This window comes from Salmo salar, chromosome ssa05 (genome assembly GCF_905237065.1).
Source record: "Salmo salar chromosome ssa05, Ssal_v3.1, whole genome shotgun sequence".
Classification (NCBI taxonomy): domain Eukaryota; kingdom Metazoa; phylum Chordata; class Actinopteri; order Salmoniformes; family Salmonidae; genus Salmo; species Salmo salar.
Window position 1 is genome coordinate 21,536,723 of NC_059446.1, and position 25,332 is coordinate 21,562,054.

Genomic DNA, 25,332 nt, shown 5'->3' on the forward strand with positions numbered 1-25,332 from the left:
ATCCTAAAATAATTATAAACTCAGGAAATCGCACAGTGGTGACTGCTTCAGGCAGAGACTCATAAATAGCGAACTAGGCACTGTCATTACTACCCTACTTGCTACCCCCTTCATGACTAAACTGCAGTCGGGAATCTCCACAGGAGTCGCTAATGCATCCGCTATGTTGGGTAATACTCCTTACCAATTATTTCTGTATTTTTATATCTTATCGATATAGTCTAAATTAACTGTGAATCTGCATATTTCAATATTATTTTGCAATAGCATTTTAATGATCTATTTGTTGATTTGATGTGAGCCAGGCAGAAATATTTCATTTAGCAATCGGTTTCCCCTCCCCTGCATTTGCGATGGTACAGTCCACATTGTGGAGCGGTATCAGCCTCATTTCAGTTCATGTGAAACCCCGTTTTGGTTCTGTCAACGTCTTTCTTCATCAATTCTATGTGTAAAGATATGCAGGGGGGACCCACGAAGTCGCGAGTACATTGTTTGTCGTTATTCGTCAGCATTTAAAGATAGGTTTTTCTTCCGTTGAATGTAGACTGGCCTTGAATCACTAGACGGGTGAAAAGAGGCAGCAAACCGGCGGGAGCAAAGCCGCGTTTGACAGGTGCCATCGCTCGAGCTCTGTGTGGAGAGATGCCGCCCGTGCAGAGAACGATGTCTGATCTTCGCTCCCGAGTGGAGGGTGAGTAGCTAGATAACCGGCTACGTGCATGGGTTAGTTACAAGTTAAATTCCAACGTGATGCCCCTGTGAGATTGATATCGTTATGTGTGGTTATGAACAGGGCGCCTGTGTTGGCTAGTTAAATTACTGCAGCCAACGTTAGTTAACTATTATTATCCAGCTAGCTAGTTAGCTAACGTTAGTTGGCTAAACTTGACCTCTTCTAGCTACTTAGGTAGATTTATAGCAAGTATGCATGCAGATATCATACAGCAGAATATTATACTGGCGGGTGACTAGTATTATGACCGCCAGGCAATTTTCTGCAGTCGTCACCACCACTGCGGTTTGAAAACTGATGCATAAATACACCTTTTCAATCACATGCAATTCCCCCTCATCCCCACGAACGTTACAATGGAAATAGGATACACCTGTCATAAGAAAATGTGATGCTAGATGGCATACTCAAAGATGGGATATCTGTTTAGTTTACTAATGACTCCAAAGGTTATCCAAGTCCCTGAAGATAGAAGGACCACTGTGTGTATAGTATAGAAACAACGTATTGCTATTTGTAGACAGACGTTTGATATACTTTTACTTATTTGTAGCTAAAGATCCCTATACTCGTGTTGACAAAGGCGGGGTCGTGACTTACTCTGGCTATGGTGTTGAAAGTTTAGACATATGCTCGAGGCAAGTTGCAGTCGGTTTGATTTGTATCGATCGCTGTTTCCATTTGTCAACACTCTGGATGAAATACCATGCCCCAAATGAAATACCCGGATCTCCAGCTGCTTTGAAGGACCAAGTGTTCTGTGAAATGGAAGTGTTAAAAAAATTTAATAATAATAATTCTACGAAGACCATGGAACGTGATCTAAATTTGAGTGAACCCTTTATTTAAAAAAAATATTTTTTTGTATTCTTCCTCAATGCATCACAGCTGCACTGTACATGAAATCTAGACATTTTGAGCTCAGGCCATTTTGAATAGAGTATATTTCACTACAACTATTCCACAGCAAAAGCATAGTAAAGCTATTATAGCAGATGTGGCTACCTATCGTCTTCTAGGCACTCCCACCAAGGCATTTGGATTGCTTGTTTAGTGGGTGTTATTAAACAAGCATTACGAAAGAACTTTGAACAAATAGCCTACCGCACCTTATGTTACTTTATTAAAAATGTCTGTAAGCCTAAGGGAAATTGACAACGTTGCACTTCAGCCTAATGAGCCTATTATAAACCTGAGTGACCAAATCCTTGAAGTGTATGCCACGAGCCTTCCCCTAGCCAACACATATTTTATGACAATACAAGCCGCCTAGCATAACTGGGGCTGCTTTTTCTGTGTCATCTGTTCTAGATGACTATGAAGCCTGTGAAAGTGAAAGGTCTGAATTACTCCCAATGCAGCTGAAGCCAGGGGTGATCATCTCATGGCATCATTCCATTGTGTTCAATCGAAGGAGCCTGGCCTTTCAAAGGAGAGTGAGATGAGTGAGATGAGTTTCAATGCATTGTATTGGTAGGTAGGACTCTAAATAATTAAACGAAAGCATAGATTCCAAAGAAGATTGTTGACTGCTGCAGCTGCAGTCACAAGAGTGAGAACATAAATTATGCAAGGCCTGTCACCACCACAACCCCACCCTCACTACTGCCCTCCACTTATTTTTTTTTCCAGTTACAAAGAGCAAACGTTTCCCTTTCTACTTGGCTGTGAAGCTGTCTGGGCCTTATGCCACACCCACCTATCTAAAAAAAAAAAAAAAAAAAAGTATCCTATTTTTCTGCGGAAGCACTTTTCTGAACATTGGAATCGATTAGGGCCTGCCCTGTGTCCGACAAGTCCGTCGTGACCTATCCTGTCCCAGCAAGTACTTTTTTTCTCTCTCTCCCTCGACTTGTTATTTTGCTGCATTTCTATCCTGCCCCATCCTCCCGTTCATTGCATCCCCTCCCTTCCTGTTGTGATTTTTTTTTTTTAATCACTGCAGTACATCAGGGCCCTATTTCCATCTAGAAAGGGCAGCCCTCTGCCAGGCTTACCACCTAATCCACCCGTGGCCTGTCTGTCAGCTTCTCTGTGCGACATCACACTCCCCAGTCTCTCCACCACGTGCCGCTTGGCTTCCCTCCGCTGTGGGGACATCAGACGTCACGGCTCGCGCTGCCCTCACTGGTCCCAGGCCATGTTGCTAAAACAGCCTTATCTGAGAACTGTGTGTAGACTGTGGCCTGGGTGATATGAGAGGCCATCTACACGTGTACAGAACCAGGCAAGGCATTGACAGGTAGTGGCACCCAGGACATTCAAAGATGGGTTCGGTGTGCGCTGTGAATTGTCCACATCTCTTACGAGGAGGCGTGCGTGCGTGTGTGCGCTCTTAGCTCAAATGAGATCCTTTGAAAGGAGCGATGATTGCTGTTGAGGGATATCTCCAGATGAAATGGGTTCAATAAGTCTTAATTGACAGATGTCAGCAACCACCATTTTCTTTTTTTGTTTAATGACCTGTTTCACCTGCTTGTCTGCAATCACCACATACAGACCCCAGCACAGACCCCAGCCCAGACCCCACCTGGCCAGGTAAAGTAGCCCGGACCCCACCTGGCCAGGTAAAGTAGCCCGGACCCCACCTGGCCAGGTAAAGTAGCCCATACCCCACCTGGCCAGGTAAAGTAGCCCGGACCCCACCTGGCCAGGCAAAGTAGCCCGGACCCCACCTGGCCAGGCAAAGTAGCCCGGACCCCACCTGGCCAGGCAAAGTAGCCCGGACCCCAGCTGGCCAGGCAAACTAGCCCAGAGAGAATCACATTGGTCATATCAAGAGCTTAGTGCTTGTGTGTCTGTTCTGTCCATTCACATAAATGCCTAATCCTCCACCATTCTGCTTTATTCTAACAAATGTTCTTCACAAGAAACACACATAACAGAGTGGGTCTAGACAAGGCTTATGAAGAATTCTCTCGCTCTTATCTCTCTCGTGCTCGCTCTCCCCCTTCTCTCGTGCTCGCTCTCCCCCCCCTTCTCTCGTGCTCGCTCTCCCCCCTTCTCTCGTGCTCGCTCTCCCCCCTTCTCTCGTGCTCGCTCTCCCCCCCTTCTCTCGTGCTCGCTCTCCCCCCCTTCTCTCGTGCTCGCTCTCCCCCCTTCTCTCGTGCTCGCTCTCCCCCCCTTCTCTCGTGCTCGCTCTCCCCCCTTCTCTCGTGCTCGCTCTCCCCCCTTCTCTCGTGCTCGCTCTCCCCCCTTCTCTCGTGCTCGCTCTCCCCCCTTCTCTCGTGCTCGCTCTCCCCCCCTTCTCTCGTGCTCGCTCTCCCCCCCTTCTCTCGGTGCTCGCTCTCTCCCCCCTTCTCTCGTGCTGCGCTCTCCCCCCCTTCTCTCGTGCTCGCTCTCCCCCCCCTTCTCTCGCGCTCTCCCGCGCTCTCCCCCCTTCTCTCGCTCCCCCCTTCCTTCTCTCTCTCCCGCGCCCTCACCCGCGCCCTCACCTGCTCTCACCCTCGCTTTCCCCCTTTTCTCTCCCTCTCGTGCGCGCTCTCCCCCCGTAGCTTTTTCTAATAATGAGTTATCAAAAAAAATTGCACATGTGCCGAATACACTGTGAAATGCTTACTTATTTTTTCTTTTTTCGCTTTTATTTAACCAGGTAGGCCAGTTGAGAACAAGTTCTCATTTACAACTGTGACCTGGCCAAGATAAAGCAAAGCAGTACGACACAAACAACCAAGAGTTACACATGGGATAAACAAACGTACAGTCAATAACACAATAGAAAAATCTATATGCATTGTGTGCAAATGTAAGATTAGGGAGGTAAGGCAATAAATAGGCCATCGTGGTGAAATAATTACAATTTAGCAATTAAACACTGGAGTGATAGATGTGCAAGTAGAGATACTGGGGTGCAAAGGAGCAACAACAAAAAATAACAATATGGGATGAGGTAGTTGGGTGGCTATTTACAGATGGGCTATGTACAGGTGCAATGCTCTGTAAGGTGCTCTGACAGCTGATGATTAGAGGGAGATATGAGTCTCCAGCTTATTATTTTTGCAATTCGTTCCAGTCATTGGCAGCAGAGAACTGGAAGGAAAAGTGGCCAAAGGAGGAGATGGCTTTTAGGGGTGACCAGTGAAATATGCCTGCTGGAGCGCGTGCTACGAGTGGGTGCTGCTATGGTCACCAGTGAGCTAAGGCGGGGCTTTACCTAGCAAAGACTTCTAGATGACCTGGAGCCAGTGGGTTTGGTGACGAATATGAAGCGAGGGTCAACCAACGAGAGCATACAGTTTGCAGTGGTGGGTAGTATATGGGGCTTTGGTGACAAAACGGATGGCACTGTGATAGACTGCATCCAATTTGCTGAGTAGGCTATTTTGTAAATGACATTGCCGAAGTCACGGATTGGTAGGATAGAAAGAGAGGGTCCAGATTGTCTAGCCCAGCTGATTTGTAGGGGTCCAGATTTTGCAACTCTTTCAGAACATTAGCTATCTGGATTTGGGTGAAGGAGAAATGGGGGAGGCTTGGGCAAGTTGCTGTGGGGCGTGCAGAGCTGTTGACCGGGGTAGGGGTCGCCAGGTGGAAAGCATGGCCAGCCGTAGAGAAATGCTTATTGAAATTCTCAATTATTGTGGATTTATCGGTGGTGATAGTGTTTCCTATCCTCAGTGCAGTGGTCAGCTGGGAGGAGGTGCTCCTATTCTCCATGGACTTTACAGTGTCCCAGAACTTTTTGGAGTTTGTGCTACAGGACGCAAATTTCTGTTTGAAAAGCTAGCCTTAGCTTTTCTGACTGTGTATATTGGTTCCTGACTTCCCTGAAAAGTTGCATATCGCGGGGACTATTCGATGCTTATGCAGTATGCCACAGGATGTTTTTGTGCTGGTCAAGGGCTGTCAAGTCTGGAGTGAACCATGGGCTATATCTGTTCTTAGTTCTACATTTTCTGAATGGGGCATGCTTATTTTTAGATGGTAAGGAAAGCACTTTTAAAGAATAACCAAGCATCCTCTGATGGAATGAGGTCAACATCCTTCCAGGATACTCGGGCCAGGTCAATTAGAAAGGCCTGCTTGCTGAAGTGTTTTAGGGAGCTTTTGACAGTGATGAGGGGTGGTCGTTTGACCACGGACGCAGGCAATTTAGCCATTAACCAACAGTGCAGTTCAAGAAATAGAGTTAAGAAAATATTTACTAAACAATAACAATAATGAAGATATACAGGGGGTATTGGTATCGAGTCAATATCCGAGGGTAGCGGTTAGACGAGGTAGTTTGTTCATGTAGGTTGGGTTAAAGTGACTATGCATAGATAATAAACAGCAAGTAGTAGCAGTGTAAAAACCAAGGGGGGGTGTCAATGTAAATAGTCCGGGTGGTCATTTGATTAATTGTTCAGCAGTCTTATAGCTTGGGGGTAGAAGCTGTTAAGGAGCCTTTTGGACCTAGACTTGGCGCTCCGGTACCAGTTGCCGTGCAGTAGCAGAGAGAACAGTTTAACTTGGGTGACTGGAGTCTTTGACAATTTTATGGGCCTTCCTCTGACATGAGGAATCTGAAGTAATTGTCAAAAGCCACCCACGGACCTCATCCGAACAACAAATGTATAGTATCAGTTCTCTATGTCTGACAAGTTGTATGGCGCTGCGGGACAGAGTATTGCTTCTTCATCCTATATAATGTATTCTCAGTGAATTTAGTGATAATTGTTTATTTATATGCATGTATACTTCCGTAGAAAAATGTAGGGTTGCTTAGAAATGTCCTTGTTTTTGTAAGAATAGCACTTTTTTTGGGTCCATTTAAACAACATCAAATTGATCAAATAGTGTAGATATTGTTAATGTTGTAAATGACTATTGTAGCTGAAAACTGTAGATTATTTTTTTAAATGGATTATCTACAGAGGCCCATTATCAGCAACCATCACTCCTGTGTTCCAATGGCACGTTGTGTTAGCTAATCCGAGTTTTGTAATTAAAAGGATAATTGATCTTTCTAAAAACATTTTTCAATTATTTTATTACAGCTGAAAACTGTTGTGCTGATTTTAAAGAAGCAATAAAACTGGCCTTCTTTAGACTAGTTGAGTATCTGGAGCATCATTTGAGGGTTCGATTGCAGGCTCAAAATGGCTAGAAACAAATAACTTTCTTCTGAAACTCGCCAGTCTATTCTTTTTCTGAGAATTGTTCTGAAATTTCTGGGAAATTGCCAAGAAACTGAAGATCTCGTACAACGCTGTGTACTACTCCCTTCACAGAACAGCGCTAACTGGCTCTAACAGGAATAGAAAGAGGAGTGTGAGGCCCCGGTGCACAACTGAAGAATTGGACAGGTACATTAGTGTCTAGTTTGAGAAACAGATGCCTCACAACTGGCAGCTTCATTAAATATTACCTGCAAAACACCAGTCTCAACGTCAACCGTGAAGAGGCGACTCCGGGATGCTGGTCTTCTAGGCAGAGTTGCAAAGAAAAAGCCATATCTCAGACTGGCCATTAAAAATACAATTTTATGATGGGCAAAGAACATACACTGGACAGAGGAACTCTGCCTATAAGGCCAGCATCCCGGAGTCGCCTCTTCACGGTTGACGTTGAGACTGGTGTTTTACGGGTACTATTTAATGAAGCTGCCAGTTTTCAGCTGTGCTAACATAAATGCAAAAAGGTTTTCTAATGATCAATTAGCCTTTTAAAATGATAAACTTGGATTAGCTAACACAAAGCGCCATTGGAACACAGGAGTGATGGTTGCTGATAATGGGCCTCTGTACACCTGTGTTGCTATTCCATAAAAAGTCTGTCGTTTACAGCTACAATAGTCATCAACAATGTCTACACTGTATTTCTGATCAATTTGATGTTATTTTAATGGACAATTTTTTTTTTGGGGCCTTTTCAAAAACAAGGACTTTTCTAAGTGACCCCAAACTTGAACGGTAGTGTAAATAAAGTAATCAATATCAGTGATAGACGAGGTAGTAATATGCATACAATCAGGGGTAAAGTGTCTGAGCAGTAGAATAAAAAATAGTTGCATTTGGAGAGTCTGTTTCTGTCCTGCCCTTGACTTTGGTGCAGGGCATGTGATGTACATAGTCTTTTTGTTGCAAAACTGCTTTATCTTCTCAAAGATAAGTTTGTCTAGCTGTGCCCAGTCCAGGTGGTGCTTGGACAGGCAGACCATCTATGGGAGGAAGGATGTCAGTGTTGCGCAGCAGCTGAACCCTGGTCCTGACAGTCTGAATGCTCCTTGGCGACAACACCACCAGGCTCCAGAGCCTCGAAGCTGTAAAACAGGGAATAACAACAACAAAAAAATCAGAAGACTACAACCTTGCAAAACATCAATTCACCTCTGAAGTTTATATATGAAGAATCACCTCATACAATGCAATAAACATTATTTTCACCTGAAGTGCTGGATCTGTGGTACGGAGTCAGGTGGCGTTGCCAGCCATGGCTTTCCACCAGCAGGCATTAGACTGTTCTCTTTGTATGACTGGTGGAGAGTCAGGCGTTTTCTACTGATGCTGAAAGACAGATTCCAGATGCATTATTATATAATAACAGCATGCTTTAACTTGGGGTCTTTTGTTTAGACATGTAGCTAGCCAGCTAAACAATTAACCATAATCCCAAACCATAGAGCACTAGCAATACAAACCATTGTCATAGCTAGCTAAAGTTCACAAAATAGATTCAATGTTAGCTAGCTAACATTAGGCTATAACTAGCAATGTTAAATGGCATTCTGAGAGAACATCACTATAGTAATGTTACACACAGTCCATACACGTAAATTAATGTTAGCTATCAAGCCAGCCAGCTATCTAACGTTAGCTAGCTGTGAGCAAGCTTTTATCTTGGGGTCTTTTGTTTAGACATTTAACGTTAGCTAAACAATTAACCATAATCCCAAACCATAGAGTTCTAGCAAAACAAACTGATTGTCATAGCTAGCTAAACAATTAATCCCAAACCATAGAGTTCTAGCAAAACAAACCGATTATCATAGCTAGCTAAAGTTAACCAAAATATAGTAGGTTCAATGTTAGCTAGCAAGCCAGCCATCGAACTTCAGCTAGCTAGCTAACAGCAAGCTTTAACTTGCAATGAAAACAACTTTCTGACAAAATTAGGAACTTAAAATGTCAAACTGTAACTAGACTCTTAACCGTATACAATAATGAAAGCTTCACAGCAGACTGCAACCCCTTTCATTAAATATGTACCGCTGCAACCCCTTTCCGTTTTGTATGTACAGCTTACTTGGCCCGTTGTTGTGTCAAGTCACTCTGGTTCACACTGACTGTGCAATGCCATAAGAAACATCTTAAGCTTTAGCCCCCACCCAAACTCTGACCATTTTACTTGCCCTAGCAGAGCTGGTTAGGCTGTTTTCATGTCTTCCAGAGTTTTGTTGACTAACTGTGCTCCTGGCAACAATTTAATTACACTTTTATGCCGACATTTACTGACACCGTGCAACACCCGTTTGAATATGGCCGTTCTTCAATCCATCAGTTATTCTTCGCTCTGGCACACTCAGACGAGATATTATAGTAGCATTTTCAAGCTGTATATTCAAATCATAAAGTAACTAAATTATGTTACTTTATTAGATGTTTTGGATATGAAGTGCGAAAATGCTAATATAGGTACCATTGACTTGCATTGTATTTTTGCCACATGCTAAAAAGTAATCATTTGAAACAGTGGCCAGGTAAACAAAACCAAAGCATGGGTTTTGGTCATAACTGGTTCATAGACTGGAAACAAATATGTAAATAACTAATAGCAGGAACGGCTCCATCTAGTGGTCAGAACCTGTTCATTTCAAAATGTAGGATGGGACATAACAACTTCAATGCCAAATTTCCCTAAACAGGGGAAAAAACACACATTACATAGATTGAAGAAACAAAATGCCAAGCCGCCGCTCCATACTATTTGTCAGACATTGAGAACTAATACTAAATACTTGTTGGGGTGGGGTTGGCATGGGGTATGGAGGGTCCTATGGGGGCTTTTGACCATTTATTTGGATTCTTCAGGTCTTACTCATTGGTATGGAGCATTTTGGCCCAAATTGGATGTTGGCTACTCTATTTATTGAATATTATATGAATCCTATCAATTAAAATCACCAATTTGGGTGCAGTCCGCTTAATTTCTCAGAACAAATTATATTTAAAGAAAATAAAGTTGTAGGAATTATAATATTATTTGGTTCTAACTACAGAAACGATGTAAGAACAATCTGGCTATGGTGTGTGTGCATGGCTTGCTGAAATGACAGAGCGACCTTGACAGGATTGGCGTCTGGTCTGCCCATGTGCCTGGCGGATCACCGGCTGATAATGTGACACAAAAGCCCAACCCGCCATCAAATCCCTTGTCTGGGGTCAGAAGCCTGTCATACCAAGGCCCCCCTCTATTCGCCTCCTCCCTCCCCGCGCCGCACATGAGGGTATCTCCTTTTTCTATTTTCCACTTCACGTCCTTCCTTCCATCACCGCGCTACTCTCAGGCTAATATCCATTTCCCCCCATTCTCTCATTCTCTTCGGCTCACCTCGAAGAGACAACCACTCTTCCGTCTCTAAGTCAGTGTAGATGGCAGATGAGGGTTGATGCAAGTGTTGGTACAATAGCCTAACCCTCCCAGCTTTTCTCCCACTTTCTCTCACTCCCACTCAACACATGCACAGAGCTGTGTGAATATGCAGTAATTTGTGCACTGCCATACAAAGATGCTCATACTATTGATTGGCTCATGGTCTTAAGATGAAGAGGGCCTAGAAGCCCAATGCCGTAAGCCAGCACATGAAAGAGAGCCTATTGCACTCATTTTCATCAGTAGGACCCCATTGCTGACAGGTAATGATTGTCTTTCTGCCCCTCCACTATAATCGATTTGATCCTTTGATCTCAGCCCAGATTAATCTTATTTGAGCTATTCTGGCAACCATGGTCCACCACACCTATAATAACCACATTTCATACCCACATTTCATACCCCACACATCAGCCTAGTGTACGCAGAGCACAGGAACATAACTCAATACGCCGCTCCAGCACGGGAACATAACTCAATACGCGGCTCCAGCATCATTTATGGAATCTCTATTGGAGAGCGTTGAGAGAGAGCCTTTTCCTCTCTGGCTTCTCTTACCATCTACCTGCCTGGTATATGTTTGTGAGGGAGAGGGGTCAAGCCGGCACATCAAATCAAGTGTTATTGGTCACATACACATATTTGGTAGATGTTATTGCTAGTGATGCACCAATATAACATTTTTGACCGATATCTTCCTTGCCAAAAAAACTATACGATATTTAAGATTTTAGCAGCCTTTTAAGCATTCTAGTACAGTTGAATAGTTAGACCACTGCGTTCATGTGTGTGTTAAGGCACTGCATCTCAGTGCAAGAGGTTCGAATCTGGTTGTGATTTGGAGTCCCATATGGCAGCGCACATTTGGCCCAGTGTTGTCCGGGCCATCATTGTAAATAAGAACAAAGTCTTAACTCACTTGTCTAGTTAAATAAAGGTTACACACACATGCCACACTGACCAAAAATGGATTTTGTTGGCATTTACTTATGTACAAATTACCAGTAAAACATTATCAAAACGTATTTCTTTCACTTACTTGCTGTGCTGTTTCATTATTCACTTGTTCAGTCGTTTCATTCTCAACCAGAATTTCTATGGAATGCTGTTTGGGTCTTGCATGTCAAAAAAGATACAGGTCAAATAACACCTTTTGACATGTCAAATAAGATTGTAGACAATCAGGATCTGAATATTTATTTTCTTTATTTCACCTTTATTTAACCAGATGACTTGTTCTCAACTAGCCTTTCATTTGCAACTGCGACTTGGCCAAGATAAAGCATAGCAATTCGACACATACAACAAGTTACACATCGAATAAACAAAACATAGTCAATAATACAGTAGAACACAAGAAGTCTATATACAGTGAGTGCAAATGAGGTAAGTTAAGGCAATAAATGGGGCATGGTGGCGAAGTAATTACAATATAGCAATTATACACTGGAATGGTAGATGTGCAGAAGATGAATGTGCAAGTAGAGATACTGGGGTGCAAAGGAGCAAAATAAATACAGTATGGGGATGAGGTAGGTAGATAGATGGGCTACATACAGGTGCGGTGATCTGTGAGCTGCTCTGACAGCAGGTGCTTAAAGCTAGTGAGGGAGATTTGAGTCTCCAGCTTCAGAGATTTTTGCAGTTCGTTCCAGTCATTTGCAGCAGAGAACTGGAAGGAAAGACGACCAAAGGAGGAATTGGCTTTGGGGGTGACCAGTGAGATATACCTGCTGGAACGCGTGCTACGAGTGGGTGCTGCTATGGTAACCAGTGAGCTGAGATAAGGCGGGGCTTTACCTAGAGACTTGTAGATAACCTGTAGCCAGTGGGTTTGGCGACGAGTATGAAGCGAGGGCCAGCCAACGAGAGCGTACAGGTCGCAATGGTGGGTAGTGTATGGGGCTTTGGTGACAAAACAGATGGCACTGTGATAGACTGCATCCAGTTGGTTGAGTAGAGTGTTGGAGGCTATTTTATAGATGACATCACTGAAGCCGAGGATCGGTAGGATGGTCAGTTTTACAAGGGTATGTTTGGCAGCGTGAGTGAAGGATGCTTTATTGCGATATAGGAAGCCGATTTAATTTTGGATTGGAGATGCTTAATGTGAGTCTGGAAGGAGTTGTCCACGTATTTTAAGTCAGTCATCCAGAGTAGTGATGCTGGACGGGCGAGCAGGTGTGGGCAGTGATCGATTGAATAGCATGCATTTAGTTTTACCTGCGTTTAAGAGCAGTTGGAGGCCAGTGTCCAAAGAGGGGCCAGAAGTGTACAGAATGGTGTCGTCTGCGTAGAGGTGGATCAGAGAATCACCAGCAGCAAGAGCAACATCATTGATGTATACAGAGAAGAGTCGGCCCGAGAATTGAACCCTGTGGCACACCCATTGATACTGCCAGCGGTCCGGACAACAGGCCCTTCGATTTGCCAGAGAAGTAGTTGGTAAATCAGGCGAGGCAATCCTTTGAGAAACCAAGGCTGTCGAGTCTGCCAATAAGAATGTGGTGATTGACAGTCGAAAGCCTTGGCCAGGTCGATGAATACGGCTGCACAGTAATGTCTCTTATCGATGGCGGTTATGATGTCGTTTAGGACCATGAGTGTGGCTGAGGTGCACCTATGACCAGCTCTGAAACCAGATTGCATAGCGGAGAAGGTACGGTGGGATTCGAAATGGTCGGTAATCTGTTTGTTAACTTGGCTTTCGAAGACATTAGAAGGACAGAGTAGGATAGATATAGGTCTGTAGTAGTTTGGGTCTAGAGTGTCACCCCCTTCGAAGAGGGGGGTGACCGCGGCAGCTTTCCAATCTTTGGGAATCTCAGATGATACGGAAGAGAGGTTGAACATAATAGGGGTTGCAACAATTTCGGCAGATAATTTTAGAAAGAGAGGGTCCGGATTGTCTAGCCTGGCTGATTTGTAGGGTCCAGATTTTGCAGCTCTTTCAGAACATCAGCTATCTGGATTTGGATGAAGGAGAAATGGTGGGGGCTTTGGCGGGTTGCTGTGGAGGGTGCCGGGCAGTTGACCGGGGTAGCCAGGTGGAAAGCATGGCCAGCCGTAGAGAAATGCTTATTGAAATTATCAATTATAGTGGATTTATCGGTGGTAACTGTGTTTCCAAGCCTCAGAGCAGTGGACAGCTGGGAGGAGGTGCTCTGATTCTCCATGGACTTTACAGTGTCCCAGAACTTTTTTGAGTTAGTACTACAGGATGCAAATTTCTGTTTGAAAAAGCTAGCCTTAGCTTTTCTAACTGCCTGTGTATATTTGATCCTAACTTCGCTGAAAAGTTGCATATCACGGGGGCTATTCGATGCTAATGCAGAACGCCACAGGATGTTTTTGTGCTGGTCAAGGGCAGACGGGTCTGGAGTGAACCAAGGACTATATCTATTCCTAGTTCAATTTTTTTTTTGAGTGGGGCGTGCATATTTAAGATGGTGAGGAAGGCACTTTTTTAAAGAATAGCCAGGCATCATCTACTGACGGGATGAGGTCAATGTCATTCCAGGATACCCCGGCCAGGTCGTTTAGAAAGGCCTGCTCACAGATGTGTTTTAGGGAGCGTTTGACAGTGATGAGGGGTGGTCATTTGGTCGCAGACCCATTACGGATGCAGGCAATGAGGCAGTGATCGCTGAGATCTTGATTGACAACAGCAGAGGTGTATTTGGAGGGCGAGTTAGTTAGCGTGACATCTATGAGGGTGCCCGTGTTTACGGATTTGGGGTTGTACCTGGTAAATTCATTGATAATTTGTGTGAGATTGAGGGCATCAAGCTTAGATTGTAGGATGGCCGGGGTGATAAGCATGTCCCAGTTTAGGTCACCTAGTAGCATGACCTCAGAAGATAGATGGTGGACAATCAATTCACATATGGTATCGAGGGCACAGCTGGGGGCAGAGGGAGGTCTATAGCAAGCGGCAACAGTGAGAGACTTGTTTCTGGAAAGGTGAATTTTTAGAAGTAGAAGCTCGAATTGTTTGGGTACAGACTTGGATAGTAATACAGAACTCTGCAGGCTATCTTTGCAGTAGATTGCAACACCGCCCCCTTTGGTAGTTCTATCTTCGCAGAAAATGTTATAGTTAGCGATGGAGATTTCAGGGTTTTTTGGTGGTTTTCCTAAGCCAGGATTCAGACACGGCTAAGAACTCCGGGTTGGCAGAGTGTGCTAAAGCAGTGAGTAAAATAAACTTAGGGAGTAGGTTTCTAATGTTAATGTGCATGAAACCAAGGCTTTTACGGTTACAGAAGTCAACAAATGGAGGACCTGGAGAGTGGGAGTGGAGCTAGGCACTGCAGGACCTGAATTAATCTCCACATCACCAGAGGAACAGAGGAGAAGTAGGATAAGGGTACGGCTAAAGGCTATACGAACTGGCCGTCTAGCACGTTTGGAACAGAGAGTAAAAGGAGCAGGTTTCTGGGCACGATGGCATAGATTCAAAGCATAGTGTACAGACAAAGGTAAGGTTGGATGTGAGTACATTGGAGGTAAACCTAGGCATTGAGTAATGATGAGAGAGATTTAGTCTCTGGACATGTTTAAACCAGGTGATGTCATTGCATATGTAGGTGGTGGAACAACATGGTTGGTTAAGGCATATTGAGGAGGGCTAGAGGCTCTACAGTGAATTAAGACTGTAATCACTAACCAGGACAGTAATGGACGAGGCATATTGATATTAGAGAGAGGAATGCGTAGCCAAGTGAACATATGGGTCCAGTGACTGGTTGGGCTGACTGGGGACACAGCGATTCAGACAGTTAGCAGACCGGGGCTAAACAAGCTAACAGTTAGCAGACCGGGGCTAAACAAGCTAACAGTTGGCAGACCGGGGCTAAACAAGCTAACAGTTGGCAGACCGGGGCTAAACAAGCTAACAGTTGGCAGACCGGGGCTAAACAAGCTAACAGTTGGCAGACCGGGGCTAAACAAGCTAACAGTTGGCAGACCGGGGCTAAACAAGCTAACAGTTGGCAGACCGGGGCTAAACAAGCTAACAGTTGGCAGACCGGGGCTAAACAAGCTAACAGTTGGCAGACCGGGGCTAAACAAGCTAACAGTTGGCAGACCGGGGCTAAACAAGCTAACAGTTGGCAGACCGGGGCTAAACAAGCTAACAGTTGGCAGACCGGGGCTAAACAAGCTAGCAGTTGGCAGACCGGGGCTAAACAAGCTAGCAGTTGGCAGACCGGGGCTAAACAAGCTAACAGTTGGCAGACCGGGGCTAAACAAGCTAACAGTTGGCAGACCGGGGCTAAACAAGCTAGCAGTTGGCAGACCGGGGCTAAACAAGCTAGCAGTTGGCAGTTAGCCTTTGGGAGACGTCGCGATGAGGGTAAGTCTGTTTTTGCCTCTTCGTGCGGTGACGTCGATAGACCAGTCGTGGAATTAGAAGGGTTCCAAGTAGCTCTAGGTAGCTAGTAGGCCGCGATTAGCAGAATGGGCCTTCAGCGGACGTTGTGCCTGAGGGGCCTGTTGGAATCCTCGGGCAGATTATGTCGGTATTCCAGTCGTAGAGGATCGGCGGGGTTCCGTGCCCCGTACCGGCAGTAGAAGGATCCGGATATTGTAGCCCAGGAGTGGGCTTTGGTGGTAGCACAGGAGCCCTGGACGGGCTAGCTTCATGCTAATTTGTGCTTCCTCCGGGATGGAAACGCTAGCCAGTAGTCACCCGGGATTGCGGTTAGCTAGTTGCGAAGATCCAGATGAAAATGTAAAGAGTTTGCAGTAGGAATCTGGGGATATGGGGGGAATTTAAAAAATAATAATAATAGGTCCGTTATGCTCTGGTTTGAGTCATGTTGTTCGAACTGGCGAGAGCTTTCCGAGCTAAAGGTTAGCTGATGACCACTAGCAATGGTTTGCTGACTGATAGCTGGTAGGTAGTTAGCTGGCTAGCTTCAGTTGAGGCATTCCACATCCGAAGTAAATAGAAATACTTTAGAGAAAAAAAAACAGATCCACGCCACATTGGGTGAGGCGGGTTGCAGGAGAGTATTTAGAAGTTTAGGAAAATATTTTTAAAAGATATGCGAAGAACAATATGTAAAAAGATATATACAAGGGACAGGACAAAGACGTCTGACTGCAACGCCATCTTGGATATGACTGCACGTCACATCATTTAACGCGTTCTTAAATTTTTCACATAGTTATTACACATTGACTAAATTATCACTCGTATTTCATATGTCACACTCGATTCATCGATACGTATGCTATGATATGCTGGTAGAGTTGTCTTGCGCACTTACAGTGCTGGTCATAAAAACATCTAGCTAGCTCATAGATGCAAACAATATTGTTCCCCAAAAACATAGCAAAACGACAAACTAGGTGTCATCATCGAAAACAACCCAACTTTATAAGACAGTTCTTATTTGATTAATGGTGGTCGTACCCATCTATGTTAAGTCAGCCACAATAAGGATTAGCCACAATAGTGGACTTTGCGATTAGCCTTCAAAATAAAAGTATGGCATTCTATTTGTATTCTTTGCATCACTGGCAATGACATACTTTTATTTTGAAGGCAAACCGAAAATTCCACTATTGTGCCTATTCCTTATTGTGGCTAGCTTCACGACACAACCCGGTCCGGTCGAACCTCACTAGCCAGATAAAGCTAGCTGGCTGCTTATAGCGTTAGCTTTGGGCAACAGGGTTAATTAGCTGGCTAGCTGTTTGTTTTCATTAACTGAAATTCAATTTCAAATAGCCAACAACAAATGGCAACCTAGCTAATTCTTGCTCACAAGGATTCCTAAATCATTGCTAAGAATAATGAAAATACAGCCTCTAAGGTGCAGGGTTGAGTAACCGGGTGGTAGCCGGCTAGTGATGGCTATTTTAAGTCTGGCCCTTGAGATAGATGCTGTTTGTCGGTCACTCGGTCCCAGCTTTGGTGCACCTGTTCTGACCTCGCCTTCTGGATGGTAGCTGGGTGAACAGGCCGTGGCTCAGGTGGTTGGTTGTTCTTGATTATATTTTTGGCCTTTCAGTGACATCGGGTGCTGTAGGTGTCCTACAGGGCAGGTAGTGTTGCGCCTTCCACACCACACTGTCTGTGTAGGTGGACCATTTCAGATTGTCAGAGATGTGTACGCCGAGGAACTTGAAGCTTTTCACCTTCTCTGCTGTGGTCCTGTCGATGCGGATAGGGGCATGCACTCTCTGCTGTTTCCTGAAGTCCACGATCAGCTCCTCGTTTTTTTTTTGCCATTGAAGTTCGAGGTTATTACATGAGCAGGCCACTGTAGAACAACACACATTCTAGGAAGCGGTCAATGCGATCATGCCACAGCAGGACTGCAAGGTCAGGTGAGAAGGCGATGGCTGACATTCCACGGAAAGGCAACACCATCAATGGTCAGGAAACTGAAACTGAAGTTGCCCTTGAGCATGGGCCCGGAGTCTCGTGTGTTTTACGACCCGCTCGTGACTTGACTTGGTACAACTAGCCTACAGTGGTTCTTCCTTTAAAAGTTTTGTAGTACTGCAGCACACCTTGTGGGCTGCCGCAGAATTCTATGGCACGTTATTTAAGTGTCAGCTATTGTTGCCTTTAATGCTAGTTAGTGCCAGTTGGACCACCAAAGGGAATCTTTGAGAAGCATTTGACTTTTTTAATATTGGCTGTACTAGAGAAATGTAAAACCTTTTTTGGAAGAACGTAGTATATGGGGTTGATTTTAAGAAATGTTATTAATATTATGGAGTTTCTATTCCAAGAAAAACGAAACCCTGACAACGTGACCGGTCGAGAGTAGGCTACTGTATTAAGAGCAAGATAATCCTAACATTTCCACACCCTAATTGTAGGCTAACCAATACCCACAGAGAGATTCAGTGAAAATAAAAATGTCATTGATTTATCAATGCCAGTCCCCATGCTTGTCTCAGAGCAGTGTGAATCAGTGCTGAAAAAGTTGACCACATGTAATTCAGTGATATTTATTCCCATAGTAATTCATTATGGATCCATAACAAAATAAACATCTGCATTACAATTATAATGCAGGGTTAATAATAAATTAATATATTTGTTGGGGTTGATGCTTTTTTTTGTTCGTGTATATCTGGTTTCGGAGTGCTTAAAAAAATGCATTTGGTGGATTATCATCAAGAGAGCGGGTCCAGCATATCCATCCAGAAGGCGATGTTGAGCTAACGTAGGCTAATGCGATTAGCATGAGGTTGTAAGTAACAAAAACATTTCCCAGGACATAGACATATCTGATATTGGCAGAAAGCTTAAATTCTTGTTAATGTAACTGCACTGTCCAATGTACAGTAGCTATTACAGTGAAATACTACCATGCTATTGTTTGAGGAGAGAGCACAATTTTGAACATAAAGTTATAAATAAACAAATTAAGCACATTTGGGCGGTCTTGGTACAAAATTAAACACAAATGCAGTGGTTCATTGGATCAGTCTAAAACATCGCACATACAGTGCTGCCATCTAGTGGGCAAAATCTAAATTCCACCTGGGCTGCAATAATACATTATGGCCTTTCTCTTGCATTTCAAAGATGATGGTACCAAAAAAAAAAACGTTTTTTTTTTTCTTTGTATTATCTTTTACCAGATCTATTGTGTGTTATTCTCCTACATTCCTTTCAGTTTTCCACAAAAGTAAGTGTTTCCTTTCAAATGGTAGGAAGAATATGCATGTCCTTGCTTCAGGGCCTGAGCTACAGACAGTTAGATTTGGGTATGTCATTTTAGGCGAAAATGGGGAAAAAAAGGTGGCGGATCCTTAATTAATTAAACCTGAATACTGATGTAGCTACTGTGCCTTTTGCAAGCTTAGGATTTGATATCTGGCTCATCTGGCAAGGTCACGCCTTTGATTCTGACTTCTAAACTTGAAATATCCTTGTTCATGGTAATGAGGGAGAGAGGGGAATGCAGAACGTTTACACTCTGTCAGAACATTGGATATTGTTAGACATCAGGTATCCTATGGAAAGGAGAAGGGCCACAGTCTGGTTTCAGTTGTTTGGGTTGTAATTTGAAATACTTGCTACACCAGAAGATGATGGATATTTGTAGGAGGAATGTGTATGGTGGGGTAAATTAAGGTTGGATATGAGCCAGGAATGTTACGAAGTAAGGGAAAGGCAATCACATGGTTGCAGTCACTGATAAGGGTGGATTAGTGAGGAATGGGGGCCCAGGTCAGGGCACATTAAGGGAGAAGGAAGAGTTTATTACCCATATCACTTAACTTCCTGCCTAGCAACAGAGATGTATTGGTTGTCCAGATGTGTAAGGAGGAGACTCGGTGTAGGAGGAAGGTTTAAATGCCAGGGCTTGTGTAAATGGGTTTTTGTCTAATGCAGCTGTGTGACCCAGTGGGCTAATAAACTTGGTTTGAGCTTTACTAGTTCTCCGTGAGTTTTTTTTAACTTTGTTTATTTAGAACCTAATAGTTCAAAGGAACAACCATGTGTTTCAGTCAGCCTCTGCTTGTTATTTACTATCCGATGTGGCTTGGCTGAGGTGTCAGAACTGTCAGTTACCTCCCAAGATCCCCAGCAAAGTGTAACGGATGCTAGCAGATAGCACAATGACGAAGTCTATAGGTAACGCTAGTTAGGCTTGGGAAACTACCTCTAACTTCCTCCATACTGGACACAGACATGAATGCTATCCACAAGTTAATCAGGGAAGTAGATAAAGGGCCTCATTGCCAAAATACCGAACTGTCCCTTTAATATTTCAACAGGAAGCATCTAATATGCATGTCCCTGTGGTGTGTGTGCTTAAGTGAGTTTTGGAAATCCTTCAGCGTCTGTTGGAGTGCAACTGGACCGACTAATGTAAAGTAGGTCTATTGACATGTGGTTAGTCATGATGAATTTAATTGGATGTGAATCAGCACTCTCCTAGCTGACATGGAAACACCCAGGGTCGTGTTCATTAGGGCATGCAAGAGAAAATGAGCGCTTCTTATTGGACAAGTCCAGGTAGTCCCTCTTGTTGTTGTCTTGAGCAATCCTTACAGACGAAACACAGCACTGCTTTGCCCCACATGGATACTACAGGTGTAGGATCTTAATTTGACCTATATTGTTACAGTAAGATTATCAAACAGCAACAGGATTTGAAGGTCCTGTGCTGGCGTGGTCTGCAGTTGTGAGGCCTGTGGGATGTAGTGCCAAATTCTCTAAAATTACGTTGTAGGTGGCTTATGGCAGTGAAATTAACATTCAATTCTCTGGCAAAAACTCTGCTGGACATTCCTGCTGTGAGCATGCCAATTGCATGCTCCCTCAACTTGAGACATCTGTGGCATTGTGTTGTGAGACACAACTGCACATTTTTAGTGGCCTTTTATTGTCCCCAGCACAAGGTGCACCTATGTAATGATCATGCTGTTTAATTCGTTTCTTGATATGCTACACCTGTCAGGTGGATGGATTATCTTGGCAAAGGAGAAATGCAGACTAACAGGGATGTTAACAAATTTGTGCACAAAATTTGAGAAAAATCTGCTTTTTGTGCTCATGGAAAATTTCTGGGATATTTTATTTAATCTCATGAAGCATGGGACCAACACTTTACATGTTGCGTTTTATATTTTTGTTAAATATACATAGTTTAGTGCCAAAAAATTGGTAATTAACTACAATGACCAAAATCAATTATGTGGCTACTTGTACGGTCTGTTTCTTTTATGCCTGCTATGTTCGGTTAGTGTGGGGCAGACAGAGAGGGAGAGAAGAGACACAAGAATTCACAATCAAGAGGGATAGAGAACATTTGCTTCGCGAGGCATCTCAACCTGAAAATACATTATCTAAGTGATTGATAGTTGGTATTCTGCAGTCAACTATGCCTTATTTACTTTAAAGAACTATTAAAATCGTGATTTTTGTCAGACCCTATAGGCAGCATCTCTATAGAGGTGAGATGACGACTTGGAATGAAATGGGCCTAATAAAGTAATCAAATTAAACAAATGTAATTTAAACAACTGAAATATTTTATTAAAGTAATATGAATACATAATGGTTAAGTGAAAAGCGGTAATGGGCAGTCACTAGCATCATGGGACTTTTATTAATTGTTTTATTCTGTGTTAAGACATTCAACCCACAATGCATAATGCACTCAATGTAAAAACATTTTTTTATTGAAAACCAAATCGAAAATGTGATTATTTTTTTTTATCAAACAGACCTCGAAGCACAAATCGCTCAGCATTAATGTTAATATACTGTGTTTTTTATTGTGGGTTTTCAGTGAGTTCATGTAAATCACGAAGTGATGCAGGAAAATTCTCAGCAACAAAAGTTAACAAATTAAGATCCTACATCTGTAGATGCTGCTGCAGGTTGTCAAAGTGCTTCTATGAGATTGATAACATCATCAGGAAGCGACTATGAAAGCTGGGTCTGTTGCCACGATAACAGCGAAGGAACCCAACATGTAATGTGATGGGCTAAAATCCTTTGTACACACTAATTAAATAGATTATATTGAGTCATTTTACATTTTACAAAACACAGAACAGGTAGCCTACAGTCACTACTTTATTTTCCAAAGTCTTACTTTTGAATGCCTCCACATGATTTTGCAGCTTTGAAAACAAAAGAGCCGTGAGGAACTGACGTTGACACAATAGCGTGCCTGTCTGGCCGACTGGTATTGTCTATTTTCTGCCCTCCCACCTTTATAAAAAGACGCATAGCTTGCTGTTGTGACACCACGTGCTGGCATCTCCGCTCCATCATTCATAAATTCCCATGTAGCCAAAAGGTCTCTTCCCCCTTCTGATGATCCCACACTAAGCTCCTGATGTCACAGTCCCTTGCTCCTAGCCCCCAGTCCCCTGCTTCCATCCCCTGCCTCCAGTCCCCAGCTTATGTCACAACCCCCAGTCCCCTGCTCCAGCCCCCTGCTCCCAGCTTATGTCACAGCCCCCAGCTGCCCAGTATAGTTCATGGAACATCCTACTTTAGTCTGCCTCAGCCTATGGAAAGACCGCTAGAGTGATGGGGGGGGGAGTCTTAATTCCATAGTGTGCTGTTGTTTTTGTGAGCACTGGTTGCAGTATTGTGATCTGATGAGATGGTTGTATAACTCTCAAGAGTTTAATTAGATCAGTAGCTAGCTAGCTAGGGACCAGCCAGGGGGTTGATGCTACCAAGTATAAAGGAATTTCTTCTCTAACCATGAATGAGGGATGCGTTGAAGTAGGCCTACTGGTAATCCCTTTCTAGCTAAATTGACATGTTAGTCATTTAGCAGACACTATTATCCAGTGTGATTTGCAGTGGTAAGTGCATACGTTTTTTAAATATTTTTTTTTGTACTGTTCCCCAGTGGGAATCGAACCCACAACGTTGGCGCCATGCTCTACAAGAAGAACTACACAGGACTAGCTAGGACCTTACTGTTCATGAATACATGGCTCTCTGCCTGCTGAAATATGTATCAACCATACATGAATTATACAACGCCATTGGTTGTGATGGGGCTGTACACAAACAGGACAATGCGTTCAGTGGATCACGGGTCAGGCATGGCTTATAGACCATGTCTTCGGGACTCATTAGCTCATAATAGACTTGTGCCATGACTATCATACTGGATAGTCCAGGGTTATGGCTTGGCTACATAACGACAGCTTCTCGTCTCCAAATGACTCAGAAATTGACAATCGAGGAGACAATTTAGCTAGGCCTACGTCACAAATATTTGACCATTCGTAACCGCCTCCTAATTTCATTGTATCATCATTTCATTGTATCATCGCCTATTACGTTCAGTGTATTTTTGATTGCGTCAATACCGGGCCAAGTGCTATGATGATGCACTTTCTCTTTTTTATTGTGCGTCTTCTATTGCCAGTCTCCTCTCTCCTCGTTCATGCAGTTGCCTGGAGCTGTTTTTCCCCTCCATGGTTTTATTGAATGAAAGATCAGAGCGCCACTGCTCTGGCAAGACCATATGCCTCCATTGTATCTTGTTATCGACCTGCCCATGAGTCTCACGACTTCATTAGGGGCTTGTTCAATACCCCATCGGTTACACTGCAATGCTTCGACCCATTTCTATTGGATACGGTAATATAGATTTTTGTATCCTTTTGATGATGGCTTCTACACCCCAGGGGTTGAGTGGTATTTGAACGATTATTATATTGGTATTATATTTCTAGTATGCCTTAGTCATCGAGACACCTGGAGTGGATGACTGTAATTATAGTCATAGCAGCTATTGACTGGGGAAAGCTCTATAAACGGCAGCACGGCAAGCGAGATCTTTTGTGATGGCTCAATTTGAACCAGAGCCCGAATAACCGGAATAGCCATTTTGCTATCACAAATGGCTATGCTGGTATTGATTTCTGGGCTCTGTCCCCGAGCTGAAACGACATGCATTAAAAGGCCATGACCATTCTCATCCCGGACCATAATAATAAGCCACTTCACTATTTTCACTGTGACAATTTGTTTAACATCAGTGAAGGTGCTGTGTGATGTTTTCAACTTCTGGCACGTCTGCTTTTCCAGGTCAATAGGCCATTTCTTCTGTTTATCCTGAATGATACTCTGGACACGACAGGCAGTGTAGAGTAACACATTTTAGTATCAACTCTATTGTTACTGTCATGCTGCCACCAGATGCATTTAATCTTTCCCGGTGTTGACAGTCATGCAGCAATAATGTTTCACCACCCCCCCAGCCTGACCCGTGCTAATACATTACTCCTCTGCCTCTCCCCATCTACAGACATGGACATAAACCAGATATGCGCAGAGATTAAGCTACACTATGCTATACAGTGTAATTTCATACTAGTATAGCATTTCAAAACCTACATGTTTGTAATGTGGCTACTAGCCATAGGCCTATGTTTTTGGTATTCATTCATTATGCACTGAGCACAGTTGGACAATTGGCCTTTCAGATATAAATGGAGACAGCATTTGAGCTTAAGCCTTTATGCTATTTACTCTCACTTTTTGTATTCCAACCTATTTTTCTGAAAGAAATGGTACATAGTTATCCACCAAATGTTCTCTTGTGAAATATAAGACACTTGGAAGAATGTCTAAACGCATGCATGTTGCTTACTGCAGAGCTGTTGGCCCATTTAAATGACACCGCTATCTGCAGTATTAGGCTTCTCTCCTATTAAAATGGTGTGGCTTTAGAAATGACAAGAACAGGTCTTGGTGACTGATTAGCTTATTGCTGTATCTTGGAGGCTGAGAATAAAACAAAGAAAGGATTTCCCATGTCTGTTGGTTCCAGAGTATTTGTGAAACGGAGCGCACTCGTTTCCTCTGACAGAAAGGGAGAAACAGAGAGAGAGAGAGGGAGATACCAGGCCCAGTTTTTCCCTGGTGGGCACCCCTTCCACAATCTGTTTCCTTCTTAGTGTCCATTGTTCTGTCTGTCTGTTAGCTGACAAGCAATAATCCTGTCATCTGGCCCACGTCCAAAGTCATTACGCCACTTGCCACCATTGATCCCTCCTCCGTAGGCTTCCCCTCCAGAGTGGCATGCTTCTGCTCGATCTCTCCATACGCCGGGCCCAAAACAACTAGAGAGATATATGGTTCACCCGGTCTCAACTCCTCCACCCTCTCACAGTTGGCAGTCATATTGGCAGCTAGCATAGCTGACCTGGTTGCTGTGGAGGGGGTATAATATTAGGGGGGTTGTATTAGCAGGAGGAAGGGGAGCGGGGTTGTATTAGCAGGAGGGGGAGGGGGGTTGTATTATTTTGGGGGTACATTAGGGAGGGGGTTATATTATGAAACAGTGTATGAGGTTCTCTGCCTCTCTGCCTGTCTCTCTCTCTTTCTTGCTCTCCCTCACTCTGTCTTTATTGGCGTATGGGTAGTTAAGCCGTGACTTGCCTAAGGTTAATGAAATTAGCACCGAACCGATGCAACGAGTCCACTGGGGAATACTAAGAGCAGCGTCCCACTGAGAATGTCAGTGGCTGAGCCATTTATTCTCACAATGTGTCTT

The 25,332-nt window shown here is 43.8% G+C and overlaps 1 protein-coding gene and 1 long non-coding RNA gene across 5 annotated transcripts in view; one reads left to right on the plus strand and one right to left on the minus strand.

Moving 5' to 3' along the window:
* The first annotated feature begins 382 nt into the window (after positions 1-382).
* Positions 383-25,332, plus strand: part of atp8a1 (ATPase phospholipid transporting 8A1) — a 210,649-nt gene continuing 185,699 nt past the window's right edge. For all 4 annotated transcript variants that reach the window (XM_014199121.2, XM_014199123.2, XM_014199122.2 and 1 more), the window contains exon 1: positions 383-694. In XM_014199121.2, coding sequence (XP_014054596.1) covers positions 646-694 — 49 coding nt within the window. In that variant the 5' untranslated portion in view covers positions 383-645. The remainder of the gene's footprint in view (positions 695-25,332) is intronic.
* LOC106604478 (uncharacterized) lies at positions 7,388-9,238 on the minus strand. Its single transcript, XR_001328678.2, has 3 exons — positions 8,963-9,238; positions 8,104-8,223; positions 7,388-7,979 (listed from the first exon to the last, which is right to left on the minus strand). It is a non-coding gene; the product is annotated as an uncharacterized lncRNA (long non-coding RNA).